At 42.9% G+C, this 15,348-nt stretch overlaps 1 protein-coding gene across 3 annotated transcripts in view; it reads right to left on the reverse strand.

Moving 5' to 3' along the window:
* OXSR1 (oxidative stress responsive kinase 1) overlaps window positions 1–15,348 on the reverse strand; it is a 107,006-nt gene that overhangs the window by 67,736 nt on the left and 23,922 nt on the right. For all 3 annotated transcript variants that reach the window (XM_074985148.1, XM_074985147.1, XM_074985149.1), the window contains exon 2: window positions 14,211–14,323. In XM_074985148.1, the coding sequence (XP_074841249.1) occupies window positions 14,211–14,323 (113 nt within the window). The remainder of the gene's footprint in view (window positions 1–14,210; window positions 14,324–15,348) is intronic.

Raw genomic sequence — 15,348 nt, forward strand, 5'->3', positions numbered from 1 at the left:
GAACACTTAACAAAAAGAGAACCTTCTTCCTCCCAACTCAACAACTCATCTTCTATTCTAATCTTTCACTGGCTACAAGAGGGCTTTCCTCATGCTCACAGAGATTTCAGTAACTCACCCGGCAAATCACAGGGGAATTGTGGTTAAAAATGCTTCCTCTCATAATTGAAATCAGACAAACTGTCATATGTACAATAGCTTTGTCAGAGCGACAGAAACACAGCACAATTGCTAAAGAGCTGTATTTAACTCCTAGGAACCTTATTCTATAAGCATATTGGGTGGGGAATGGAGGAAAATGTGAAAGTAACCAAATTTCATGTGTATTTCTCGCATCCTCAGTTGATACGAATTTTCCAAAGTATTCTGAAAACAATGGTTCAAGAGCAATTTTAAGTAAAGTGACTTTGTTAGACAGGGAGAGCACAAACGAACGCTGCTACCACCAATCCCATTCTGAGTCCCCAGGCCCAGAACACAACAGTCACTTAACTACTTAATTTGTGATACCGCACAAAATGCAGATTCCGCAACACTAGGCTTCTACTGCAGTTCTGACAGTGGGAGCCCTCACTCTCAGCCCCAAACAGTGGAAAACCATGGAATATTAAGAATGGAATTTATTGCTGCAAACAAGGTTGATTTGGACTTTTCCATAATTTCTTTGACTTAGCCACAATTTTTTTACAGTTGCAGTTATCATCCCACAATTCATTTTACATGTTCATTTTCATTCTTCCTTTCTCCTTGGGGAATTCTATTAAACCACTTCATAACAAGTATCAGGGGACAAACACAGGAGAGCTGCAGAAATGAGATTTGCCCAGGCCTTCTCCTGGAAGCAGACTCCCATCTCCCTGTATTCAGTCTTTGTAGCTATTTTAACTTCAGATCATGAAGTTGCATCCTGCGAAGTGTTTCTCAAATTGCAAATAAATGCACTTGGTCCTATCTTTACCTGAACACACTGAACCAGCTGAAGCTATCTTGAACAAAGAGTTGCTTGTGATTGATAACTTGGGAAACAGTATTTAATGCGCTGCATCTTTGGCTATGGAAGATGAAATACTGGTATTTTTGTAGATTTCAATAGTGCCACATTTCCGCTGAAGTGGGTATTAAAATATCCACATTATCAGATTCCAAAAATTTGTATCCAGAGATCATCCTAATTGTTCTGATGTCTTCCCATTAAGTAATTATCTTTACCACATCTCTCTACAGTAAATTGAGCACTTTGAAGCACTTGAAATATCAATAAAACTGCTACTGTCATGAATGACTGGCTGTAAAGAATTCACCCGTACAGGTGCCTCTGTGGGGAATAGCCAGGTAAGCCAAAAGGAAGAAGATAAATTCTTTTGAACTGAGAACAATTGCAGTCTGTGTGTCTGATGCAGAGAAGACAAAAATGACTGATCCTAAGCAGCTTGAATGAATCCAGTAAATATCGTGGTCGTCTCATAAGCAGTATAATAGCTATGTAAGCAGAAAGGAAATGTTTAGTTAGAAGCGATCAGGATATGTTTATTTTGGAAGTGGTGTGAAATTCTTAAGCTCGTTGATTTTTTCCCCGTCCTATGTAACTTTGAAAATGAATCACAGGGAAGTAATTCTCTGTGCTCTAATATTAATAATCTTTAGTTGCTTTAATTATATGCAGCATCTAAGTATGTTTAGTTGCTTTTTGTTAGTTATTTTCCCCATCTCTTGTTTTGTGAATAAATTATTTTTTTAATACAATGATTTGGATTCTGTGTCCTAGAGAAGTGTGTGTCTGAATGCCTGCCAAAAGCAAGATCAGGTATCAGATTACAGCTCTTTGTTTTCAAGCTATCCCCTAAGAGTGAAGGTTGGGGGTGGGGTACCCCGTAGGGAGCTATCCACGCATGTCTTCCCAGCAATTAAGAAGGGCTACATCATGTGGTGGTGGCGGCAGAGGCGATTACCACAGTATTTTTTTTTTTAAGTTTTTTTGTGGGCCCCCACTTTCTGCACTCAGAGCAGCCGAGTGGGGAGGCAGCCCTGACAGCTACAAACTATAATTTAGAATCATAATAGACACTGAATGGACACCTTATATAAAATAAGGTTAGACATGTCAATAGAAGACTAGGAACAGCATTTTGTTTGATTTTAAAAATGGATCTATTCACCTACTGATGTCTGATTCAGATTGGAGATAACTGGAGTAGAGACATGATGCTACCAGGCCAAACATTTGATCTACAAGCTGAACTTCATTGTGAGCATATGTACAAATGCTAAATGTTTTGCGCAGCTAATCTGCTCCATAGGACAGCTATGCGGAAAAATCTTATTCCTTAAAGCACTAAGCACAGGATCCTGACAACTTTAGTTTTCCTTTCTAGACATGAACTCAATGGACCCAATCCTGGGGGAAAGCACTGTGTTTACACACAGGTATCTATGATTTCAGAGGAAACCAGGATGTTGCTTGCTTACTGAACGATCAGGAACAATGCAAAAAGAAATCTAGCCCAGTATCACAAAGCTTATTTGGGAATCCCACCCAAGCCACTAGAAAAGTCTGCGGTAAGTGAAAATAGATCCAATGTGACCTACAAGGCTAAGTAGTGAGAGATTCTCTTTTAGGAGAAATGAGGGTATGCGTGAACACGTAGTAAACCTCCTTGGTTTTGCTCCATGAAGTATTAAACAGAATGATAACAGCCTCAGAAGTAACAAGAAACCATAGCCCTTCAAGTACCGCTCAGAATTTTAACATTTCAGTTGAGGCTATGAATTTATAACATTAATGTAGTTTTATTTTAAGAAAAATCTTAAATCCATTTTCCCCTGTTCCTTATCAAACTAGATAAATAAAAATTCACATCAAACCAGTCAAACAGCTTTTTTTGATAGAACAACAAGAAGTCTAGTGGAAAAGAGAGAAATGGTAGAGATGGGTTTCCTAGACTTTAGTAAAGCATATGATACAGTCTTCCATGACCTTATCATCAACTGACTAGGAAAATACAACCTAGAGGTGGCTACTGTAAGGAGAGTGGATAGCCATTCTCAAAGAAATCAATGGTTTGCAGTCACGCTGGAAGGACATAAGTGGGGTTCTGCAGGGATCAGAGCTGGGTGGGACCTGTCCTGCTCAGTTTCTTCACCAGTGCTTTAGATAATGGCACAGAGAGTACATTTACCAAGTTTGAAGATGATACTCAAATAACAAAAGGGTTGCAAGTGCTTTGGAGGACAATGTGAGAATTCAAAATGATCTGGACACACTGGAGAAATGCTCTGAGGTAAGTATGATGAAATTCAATAAGGACAAAAGCAAAGTACTCTGCTTTGGAAGGATCAGTTGCACACATACAAAATGGGAAGTGACTGTCTGCGAAGGATTACCTCAGAAAGAGATCTAGGGGTTGTAGTAAACAAGTGAAATACAAGTCAACAACATGAGGCTGTTTCAAAAAAACATACATACATCTGGGATGTATTAACAAGGATGTTGTAAGCGAGACAAACTAATTCTTACACTCTACCCTGCACTGATTAAGCTCTCCACTGGAGTAGTGTCCGGTTCAGGACAACACATTTCAGGAAAGAGGTGGAACCACTGAAGATCCAGAGAAGAGCAATAAAAATGATTAACAGTTTAAAAAAACATGAGCTTTGAGAGACAACTGAAAGAACTGGATTTGTTTAGTTTGAAAAAGAGAAGACAGAGGGGATATAACAGATTTCAAGTACCTAAAAGGGTATGACAAAGAGGAGGGAGAAAAATTCTTCCTCTCAACCTCTGATAGGACAAGAAGCAATGGGCTTAAGTTGTAAGCAAGGGAGGTTTAGGTTGGACGTTATGAAAAACTTCCTGTCAGGACAGATAAGTGCTGGAATAAATTGCCTTACGAGGCTGTGGAATCTCCATCACTGGAGGTATTTAAGAGCAGGTTAGCCAAATGTGTCAGGGATGATCTAGATGTTGCTTGGTCCTGCCATGAGCACAGGGGACTGGACTCAACGACCTTTCAAGCTCCCTTCCAGGTCTAGTATTTTCTATGATTCTATGAAAGCAGGATATGAAAAAGGGAGGACAAATACAGAATGCAGGAATTATTTTAAATCAAAGTAATCAAAATTGGCCTGTGAAGCACTGCCAAAAGTTCTCTCTGCTTTAATGATCTTGGGAAAAAAATGTAAAAAGGAATAGTCATTTATTGGAAAACAAGAAACATTCAGCTCTACCTCAGTAAGTGTTAAACAGTTTAGAAAGGATATAAGCCTTCATGCTTCAGGGCTTATATCAATCTGAAAGGATGTGAAAAAACTGCTCCTAAGGGCAAATCACTGCACATATGCCCACTTCAGCATGTTTTGCCCCTTCCTCTATCTAAAGATGCTAATACTGACCACTCAAAGATTTGACAGACTAGGTGGCCCACTAAGCTCATTTGGCGTAGCAACTCAGATGTTCTGTAAATTGTGCTGCTTCTAGCTCACTGCATGGTTCCTGAAGCAGGTGAGGGAATCACTCAACACCTGTTTCCATTCCCCTTCATCTGTAAACTAAGCACTACACTTGTGTTGTCAGGATTGCTGTGTCTTAAGGACCACTGAAGATATAAATTGTCGCAATAAATGCAAGAATACTAAGAGGCCTTCGAGCTGGCCAATCTCAACCTCAGCACCTCCTACCACCCATGTCAAACAGGTTGTTGCATCCTTCCTTTTGACTCCCAGTATTGTTCACCAGGCTGACAGAAATTGAGCAGATTTATCTGCACTCTGAATCAGCTTAAATTAGACAAGTTATTGCCTTGTAAATAATTCATTATGGGCATTTTCTGTCTTAATATGCCATTTTGTCTGGCTCAAGAGACCAAGAGCAAGTGGGCTGCAGTTTTCTTTTACAGGGGCAAGTGTCTATATTTCCTCTGGAGAAGACGTCCCAATTGAATTATAACACAATCTGACATCAGTAAGATAATTAAGACTGCTCAGCTTCAGCTCTGATATTCATGTACCGAGGAATGATATAACAGAGCACTATGTCTGTTAAAATTGCAGTAGCCTTAAGCTTTCCACTTTCAGTTAGCGGAGATCCCATCTTACTAGGTATTTAAAAAAAAAATCACATAACTGGGTTTTGATATGTCAAGTTACACCACTTACACTGTAGGATCTAGAATGCTGCTAGCATCCCCCTCCCCCCACACCGAACCAATGTAAAGGATATCTCCCCAGCAGAAAACAAGAATCCCAGTAAGGAAATGGATGGAGATGAGACACCTGCACTGAACCTGTCTGCTGCTGATTCCAGCCACCATTTGAAATTATTAACCCACTTGTGGGATATAAAATTGGCCTACCAGATCAGATGCTTATCTAGTCTGCACCCTGCTTAACGGTAGACAATGCCAGATCCTTCAAAAGCTGGCCTAAGAGTCTCAATAACGTGTAATTATACCAGAGTCTGACCCATAGGGGAAATTTTCTGGCTAAGCCCAGGCAGTTAGGCAGCTGGCTATGCTTTAGGGAAGAGGTCAGCAATCTTTCTGAGGCAGAGTGCCACATTTGACCTTTTAACCTCTATGTACAGTCCAAGTGCCAGTGACACTTCCAAAAGTCACTAATAGACCTACTTACAACAGCTTCTTTAATTAAGATGCAGAGCTTTACCATGTGCATGGTGGTTGGTAGTATTAGCTGGTTCTTTTTTAATTTACAGCTGCACAGGGGAGGAGGGGCAGGGCTGAGCTCCCACTCCGCATGCCTATGAAAAATCATCCCATGTACCACTATTGGCACATGTGCCAGAGGTTACTGATCCCTCACTTTAGGGAATTATAAATTCTCATGCCCAACCCCAGGATACTCTCATACATACATGTGACTAATTTTTCATGGCTCTTAATCTCAGTATTTTGTAGCAACAAAGGCCACAGCTCAATTTTTTGCAGTGGAAAGGCATTTTCTTTTATCAGATTTAAACCACATGCACTTGACTGTCCCATAGCTTTAGTATTACAAAAAGTAGTAACAGGCAACCCAGTTTACATTTTTCTTTATTATATATAATCTATCCTGCCCAGCCTACTCTACCACCTTGGTCTCTGATCTTTTCTCACCTGATTCTAAACCTATTCCAGTTCTGTGAACTGCAATCTACCAATCTGTGGAATTACTCTTTTAAACTCATGACAGGCAGCTGCTTCCACTTTGTAGAAACTCTAGCTGAAGCTCCACCACCTTAAAGTTTTCTCCTCTGCTAGTCAACATTAAACTATGCAGAGACATTAAGCAAACAATCCATGTCACTCAGCTATGCCCACATCCAGGTGAGGGGAAAACCAAACAATTGATGAAAGTTAGCTGGCTTACATTTAACAATCAAGATGGAGCTGATGCTGGTATGTATGGGGGAATAAATAGGGCCACCTAGATTGTTAGCTCTTCCAAACAAGAATGTGCCTTTTCACTGTTTGCACAAGGTCTAATTATGGTGGACACTGGTAAAAACAATTAGAATCCATGACCATTCCCTCAGGATAACCATCCACGTGGTTGACAAGGAGTCGCTTGTTCCAGGAGCCAGCCAACTCAGCTCTGCGCTTAGAAACCAGGTTGCATCAATGGTCAAAAATGCCTATTCTGTTTCAAAACAGCAAAACTGCACCCATTTCTGGAGAACAAAGGCCATGTTACTGTTACTCCTTCAGCACCATACTGAGTGCTAAAATCAAAACTGACAATGCAGATGGAGGTGACAAGGTGCAGCACAGGTAGTGGAGGAAAGACATTCAGAGTGAAAGTGCCCAGACAGTAACCTTGAATAAAGCTGTCAAAAGCAACTGAGTCACTTAGCAGCCTATGTCCCATTTGCCTTCAGTGACACCTAGGCTCCTAAGTCACTTTTGAAAGAGACACTCAGGCTTGGGTGTTTTTGAAAACTGTACCCAATCTTTCCTTCTAAGCACAATGGTGGAGAAAACGCTGCCTGATCTTTCCCTTACACACACTCCTTCCCCAAGTACTACAGCAAAAAGGGATTTGAAAAACTGAGGAAAAGTACTTGTAGAGCATATCTTGCCAGAGGCTTTCCAAGTGCAAAGCCCCCAACCCCACTGTGAAAGTGAGGCACAGAGGTGGCACTGTTATCTCCACACCCACACAGGACAGCAGAAGAACAGGCTCCAAGCACTCTGGTTTCATTCCGTTCTTTCACCAAACTGCCAGGAGTGGCTCAGCTCCCAAAATATTTTCTTTGTGGCTGTTATCACTCTTTCTGCTAAACAGTTAAGGTGTCCTTGAGTTACTTGGTGCATATTTCCATGCTAATCTGTAGCGTGACATGGCTGGTCTTCTAAAATTAACACAGCTACAGTGTATGAAAATATAATATGTTGCCTTCCTCTAGAAACACATCTTTTAATTATAAACACAACCGTTACAAACAGATTCCAAAACACCACATGAGGTGGTGTGAGGGTTACAGCAGGATATCCATGTGGCTGAAATGGGCTTGGAGACGTAAGTATTAAGGTCAAGTACCAGCCAAGTCACAGCATTAGCCATGCTTACCCACTTCTCCCCTGAAAGGATCCTCCAAGATCAAGGGTCTCTCACAGCCTGCCTTTCATGTAATCCATTTTCAAAACACTGTCACACCATCAGTTGCTACAGTAGCAGATGTGGCCATCCGAGGGGCAGGGGAGAGACCTGGGCAGCACCCCCAGTGCCCCAGGCCCCATGCTGCTGGCCCTGCCCATTCCCCACTGTGAGCCCTTGCTCCCTCCCCAGCCAGCCTGCCCAGAATTACCTGGGGCAGGGGATGACGTATGAGAAGGTGGAGGGCAGCCATCTGCAGGGAAGGAATGAGTTATGAGCTGTCTAGAAAAACTAGATGTACACAGATCCATGGATCTGGATTTCATGCACCCAAGGGTATTGACGGATTTGGCAGACTTCGTCATTTGCGAGTCTTTGGCCTATATCTTTGAAGGCTCTTGGAGATCGGGAGAGATCCCAGATGACTGGAAAAAGGCAAATGTAGTGCCATCCTTAAAAAAGGCAAGAAGGACAATCCAAGGAACTATATACCAGATAGTCTTACCGCAGTCCTTGGGAAAATAATGTAGGGAATCCTCAAGGAATCCATTTTGGAGAACTTGGAAGAGGGGAAGTGATCAAAAGTAGCCAACATGGATTCACCAAGGGGAAGTCCCGCCTGACCAATCTGATTAGCTTCTATGATGAGGTAACAGGCTCAGGGGACATGGGGAAGTCAACGCATGTGATACACCTTGATTTCAGCAAAGCTTTTGATACAGTCTTCCACAACATTCTTGCCCATAAGTTAGGAAAATATGGATTGGATCCTTGGAGTATAAGATGGATAGAAAGCTGGCTTGACGGTTGGGCCCAACAGGTAGTGGTCAATGGCTCAATATCTGGATGGAGGTCGGTTTCAAGCAGAGTGCCCCAAGGCTCGGTTCTGGGGCCTGTGTTGTTCAACAACTTTATTAATGACCTGGATGAGGGACTGGATTGCACCCTCAGCAAGTTTGCGGATAACACAAACCTTAAGGGAAGAGGTGGATACCTTGGAGGGTAGAGATAGGATCCAGAGTGACCTGGATAAATTGGAGAATTGTGCCAAAAGAAAGCTGATGCAGTTCAACAAGGAGAAGCATAGAGTCCTGCACCTGGGGCAGAAGAATCCCAAGCACTGTTATAAGCTAGGGACTGACTGGCTCAGCAGTACAGTGGAAAGGGACCTAAGGGTTACGGTAGATGAAAGGCTGGATATGAGTAAACACTGTGCCCTTGTAGCCAAGAAGGCTAACGGCATATTAGGGTGCATTAGCAGGAGCATTGCAAGCAGATCTAGAGAAGTGGTTGTTCCCCTCTATTTGGCACTGGTGAGGCCACATCTAGAATACTGTGTCCAGTTTTGCCCCCTGCCCCCAATATAAAAAAGGATGTGGATGTGCTGGAGCAGGTTCAGCGGAGGGCAACAAAAATGATTAAGGGGCTGGAGCACAAGGCCTATGAGGAGAGGCTGAGGGATTCGGGCTTGTTTAGTTTACAGAAGAGAAGACGGAGGGGTGATTTAATAGCAGCCTTTAACTTCCTGAAGGGGAGCTCTAAAGAAGATGGTGAGAAACTGTTCTCAGTGGTGTCAGATGGCAGAACAAGGAGTAATGGTCTGAAGTTACAGAGGGAGAGGTATAGGCTGGATATTAGGAAAAATTACCTCACCAGGAAGGTGGTGAAGCACTGGAATGCGTTTCCTATATAGGTGGTGGGTTCTCCATCCCTTGAGGTTTTTAAGTCCCAACTTGACATGGTCCTGGCTGGGATGACTTAGTGGGGGTTAATCCTGCTTAAAGCAGGGGGCTGGACTAGATGACCTCCTGCAGTCTCTTCCAGCCCTCTGAGTCTATGAGCAGTGGACAGCAGCAGCAGTCACACGGGATCACCTTGCCCCATCCTCTTTTCCCTCCCTGCACTCCTCACACAGTGCTTCCAGCCCACTGAGCTCCACTGCTCCACACGCAGCAGGGGCCTCCCAGCCACCCATGGAGAAGAAGGGCTCGGCAGGCTGGGAGGCAACCGTGGAGCGCCATGAGGTGAGTGCTGGGGGAGGATCCCTCGTGGTTGCTGCTGCCGACACACAATCCCCTCCCTGCCATCCATACAATGGGTGCGACAGCTGCCATGGGGTCACCGAAAGCACAGTGCCTGAATCAGCCATCCCACTTCGTCCTATAGATGGGACAGCTCTGGCAGCAGCCTAAAGGAAATGCCTTCCAGAGGTCACATGGTGGCCATAATTCAGCTGACAGCATTTGAGAACAATGTAGGATTTCTCCCTGCCCCTCTTCCCACAAACCCAGAACTCAGCATGTTAGTTTTGCAGAAGTCCCAGCCCCCTACAGGCTAAGAGTTTGAAACAAATCTCATTACTGAGTAAACATTTCATCACCCCAATTGAGGGTACAGCCCCTCCCATTTATGCAATTTTACCTCCCTTTACCACCTGTAGGAAATATTGCCAAGAACAATCAATGCCCCCCGAAAATCTACTGGTCTGAAGTGCTGCAAGGAATTACAGTTGATTGTCATTTTCTGTCCCAGCTCATGACAAGTAGGCAATGTTTTATTGCACAAAAGCAAGGATTTTGCTGCCAAGAGACAGAATGGAATGTTTGTTATAAGCTGGCTATTATGCTTGGAGTCCTTGATCAGCACAACAGAGGGATAATGGAGCTAACAAACAAAGCACACTAGTTTATGTTTATAATGGCATGACATCGGGGTGGTACTATAGTTGAGCGATTTTTTCTGGCATTTCGCTTTCAAAATATTTATTCTTGGATTCCATTTTCACCTTTTTAAACAAGGTTTAAAAAACCTATAGGGATGAATACTGCAAGAAACTGACAGGTTTCAGAAAAGGGCTATCAGAAAGATCAAAGATATGGCAAAATTCACATGAAGAAATTGAAATGATTGGAATTCTCTACCTTAGAAAAGTAAGGCATCCCGGAATGTGAAAAAAAATGACAAAAATGGTTGGTTCATCCATTGGGCAGGAGCAGTGCCATCCTTTGTGCAGTGCATGGTGCAAGGGGGCCCTTGAACTTGGTTGGCACCTCCAGTGCTAATGATATCGAAATTACTGATTTATAATACAGTGATGCTCAAAGGCCCAAACTGGCAGTGGGGAGCAGGGATGGGGGTGGGGGGATGGCAGGGCAGATGATTGTGTTGTACTGAGTTGCTGTACAAACTTTAAAAAATAACCCGGGTCCCCTTGGAGTTTAAAAAGATGAAGCACAGAAACAGAGATAACAAATAAATCATGGCTAAAATAAAGCCAGGCCTACATTTTGACCCAGGTGGAAACACTCTGAAGAGTCCCCGTTTTCAGAGGAAACGGAGCATTCACCTTCTGAACAAAATCAGGTTTTTGCCATCCAACTAGAAACAACACTGCTCCATTCCAGCCATTAAGGCCTTGATGCGTTTAACAGAAATAGACCATTCTCTCATACGCCGTTTTGGTCTCAGGACTGATGGACAACTCTTACAATGCTTTATGATGAAATGGACATTAAGAGATATATTGTTCTTAGTTGCAAAAAGATATATTCATTCCCCTATCCTGTTCCCTTTTTATTCTTGCCCAAATTACTGACATACCCACACTTGAACACCAGAACACAAAGAGCATGGCTGTTTTCATTAGCACTATCCAAATTACTGCCCATCAGACCACCTTTAATACATGTGACTAAGTATTATAATAAATTCATTAGGCTTTAGAACTAAAGAGTCCATCTTCACACAAGGTACAGTCATTGACAGGGGATGTGATAGAACCAAAACTATGAATAGGATCCAACAGAGAATTCCATATGTTCCAAGCTAGTCAAGGACACAACTGCACACTCTGGGTTCCATATGCCTCCAATTGCCAGAAGCTAGGACTAAAGCATGTGGCACAGGCCACTGTCAGTAGGCAAGATACTGGGGTAGATGGACCATAGGTCTGGTCTGACCCACTACAGCTGTTCTTAAGCAACCTGCAAGAGCTTACTCCTCAGCTCACTGGTGCAGAAAGATAATTTCCACTCCTGTCTTTCACCCAAGCATCTGCCCAAGAGATACCTTTGACATTGCACTCCATATTCCTTATGAAAATATACTTATGAATAGGACTATGACATAACTAACATACTTTATGCAAAACATTTCGTATAACATCACTGGAAAGCTTATAATCCCTTCAATGTATGTACAGTAAACCCTTGATTTAACAGACCCTGATTTAAGCGGACTTTGGAAATTACAAACACTGTGTCCCCACTGTTCCCCAAACAAATGCCAGCAACTCACCAGAGCTGCAAGAAGCACCGGGGCCAGAGAAGGGAAACTTAGTTTCCACATAAGTGCCCAACCTTGGGTGGGTGATGAGTGGCTCATGGCAGGCAAGCCCTCAGGCTATGCTCTGTAAACAGCACAAAGTGCCCACAGTGTTCCTTCCAGGTCTCGGATGGAGTGCTCTCTAGTGCATCTCGCAAAGTGCTTCCTGTCCCACAGATTTAGATTTAATGGATTTTTGGCATTAACGGACACCCTTGCCCCCGTTACTTGGTTAAGTTGAAGGTTTCCTGTATTCTATCTAGAGGCATACACCATTTATTTATTTAATTGGAGATACACATCTACAGAACTGGAAGGAACATCAGGAGGTCATCTAGTCCAGTCCCCTACCATCTCGGCAGGACCACACACCATCACTGACATCTATTTGCCCCAATCCTAAAGGGCCTCCTCAAGAATTGGACTCACACAGCCCTGGCTTTAGCAGGCCAATGCGCAAACCACTGAGCTATCCCTCCCACCTAGAACATGGGTGTAATGCCAACAGACCCAGGTTGCCGGCACCAGGGCTAGAACCTGTGAGCATAGAGTCTAAAGCCCTGCACTCTACCACATGAGCTATTATCCATGTATTCATGTAGGGAAAAGCCTATTTCCAGCCCATTTTAAACAGCAGTGAGGAGGCCAGTCACAGCAACCACTTAAATCCTATTTTTTATGGTTAATAAAATCATTTCTATTAATAAACTATTGTTACCCGCCAAGGGGGAGAGCAACAGCTCTGCATCTCTCATTGAGAAAGGTGGCAAACAAGTTATGACTTTTCTGTATAAATTTTATATATGGTAAGACAAATTCATCTGGGGTTCTGGTCCCATGGGGTCAGGTCCCTTTGACTGAGCCGTCCCAGAGCTGACATGATCTCAGTGTCCGTTGATCCACTGTTGGCCATGACCCCTATTCTGTGACATTGCTGGGGGAAGACCAGAGGTTCTGGCTCAGCTGGACAGGGTGAGTGGCACCCTAAAGGGCAGATATGGAAGGCTCAGTGTTACTTTCAGAACATCAAATGACTGTCAAGGGGATCTCTGACTAAACCAGTCAATTACTTTATGTTTTAATTAAATGACCACGGCTTAGAGTCTTCCTTAAAGCATGACTTGACACTTCTTCACAGCAGCCTGTTATCAGCCTGTTCTATGATTCTATGATCACGCCAGCAGAACAGGCCAGCACTAAATCACATTACATAACGGACTCCATGAGAGAAGAAAACTGCAATTCATTGCAGTCCTATTCATTATGAGATAAAATTGGAGGTATGTTGAATAATGGGTCAAGCTGGAGATTAAAATATGTAATTAGGGACATTTGTATCTAGACTTACATGCCAAGTCTCTACAGCAGAGTTTCTGAATATAAGCCTTTTAGCTGAAATTGGCAATTACTCAAATCCTATTCATTATGGTTTTGTTTGTGGAAACTAGTTAGGAACACCAGTGAGGAGGGGGACTACAAACTACATAAGAGGCATTAAAGTGATGGTAGGTTGTCCTGTCCAGAGGAAAGCTCATGATTATGGAAGAGAAGAGATAAGGTCACAGACAGGGCTTAACACTCTTGTAGATATGTTAAAAATAAGCACTTCTACAACGTCTGCTCCTCTCCACAATGCACAACATTTGAGTCTGACGAGCATTGCACCCAATTATGAGATGGCAACTGGAGCTCAGAATTTAAAGTGCTTTGCCCAAATTTGTACAGTGAGAACCAGAAACGAAACCAGGAGTCTTGGGTCTCAATCCCGCATTCTAATCACGGGCCACCAAACCCCAGTGCTTGCTAGAAAGAAGCATGATCATGAAAAAAAGCTGATGCGTAAGGCTACTATTACTAGCTGCCACAAATGGTGCTACTAGTTGAGAAGAAGAATATGAAGGACTGTAGAGGAATTTGCTCAGATCTAAGTAACTACTCCCACACTATTTCCTACAAGTGTATGTCCCCCTCATTTTGTTTCAGATTGTAGAGCCCACAACTAACACCGGCCGAGTCCTTAACTCGTGCATTTAGTCCAATTCAAACTAGTGTGACTACTTAAGTAAACGGTCTGAGAATAAGACCTCCATAATCTGACTCACTCCATCTTTGGTTATACATTGTGTCCAACAGTTGGGATCTTATGGGTATGTGTTTAAACCATACAAGGGGAGGGAGTACATCTTTCCTTGTGACCATAACTTCCCAAGAGGAGCTGTTTAAAAGCACTTCAATGCCAAGCAAGAAATTATGCTAACTAGAGCACAGTCTTCCCAAACAAAATGTACATAAGTGCATACCAGGAGTTCATCCATGCTGGTCTGACATTTCTCGAGATTGATCCGTTTAATTGCCACCTTCTCTTTTTTCGGTATGCAACAGGCTGCTTGTACCACAGCTGTTGCTCCACTCCCTGGAGGGAAACAGAAAAATAGTTATCACTTTCTCATGTAGGATCGCTGCAGGAAGCTGGAGAATTTAGAGAAACCAGTATTCCAAAACCTGGTCACTGCTAACTACAACAACAGGTGAAGGCCTGAGGAATGTAATCCCTTTTAGAAAAGGAACGTTCTACCATATTAAGTTCCACACAACTCAGCAAGCCAAACAGGATGAATGTATTGAAGTACAAGGTTAGCAGAACAGAAATAATGCAAATCTTTAAGATATCATCAGAAATGTGCAAGCAAAATAGGAATTAGGTCTTGTTCTTACTCGGACAGCCACACTGATATCAACAGGACTATCTGGGTGAGAGAAGCCCGAGATTTGACCCTTGAAGGTTCATGGGGAAAAAGGAGAGGAAATAATGTGACTAAAAGAAGTCTTTAACCTGAGGCATCTATTCTAATATTTCAAAAAAAACAAACCACCACCAAAAACTTTGCTGTTTTGCTACCACAGTTATAACTGAAAAATGTTGGGAGAAAGTCCAAATTGCTTTTTGCATTTCCCTCAGTATGGACAAGGAGGATGGATTGATTGGCATTATTTGGATCCACTCTTCATGGGTGCAACTTCAGTTCTCTCATATGAGCACAATACTTCACTGCCCCATTTATTTTCCCCTGTCTAGAAAATCATTGTTTTTCCCGTTGTCCAGTTTTAAGCCGTTTATCCTCTGTCACGGCCCAAAAAAGGGCAGGGATTGTGGGCTGCAACAGGCAGGATTTGCTCTGGGTAGCCTTCTCTCATCACTGCAGCTGAACAGCAGGGAGCCAGGAAGGAAGCAGCACAAGTTGACAGCTGCTCACTGTCCAGCAGTGCGAGGCAGCTGTCTTCCAGCAAAAGTTACAGCCTACAATCATGTGAAATATGCCCTTGAAGCAAATGCAGATTGGTACCAAGGACATGAGGCACCTCCAATTTAAAAAGCAGCTTTCAAAAGGCCTCAGCTATGCCATTATTTAGACACTGCCTTCCCAAGTTAAGTCTTCC

This window comes from Carettochelys insculpta, chromosome 2 (genome assembly GCF_033958435.1).
Source record: "Carettochelys insculpta isolate YL-2023 chromosome 2, ASM3395843v1, whole genome shotgun sequence".
Taxonomy (NCBI): Eukaryota; Metazoa; Chordata; order Testudines; family Carettochelyidae; genus Carettochelys; species Carettochelys insculpta.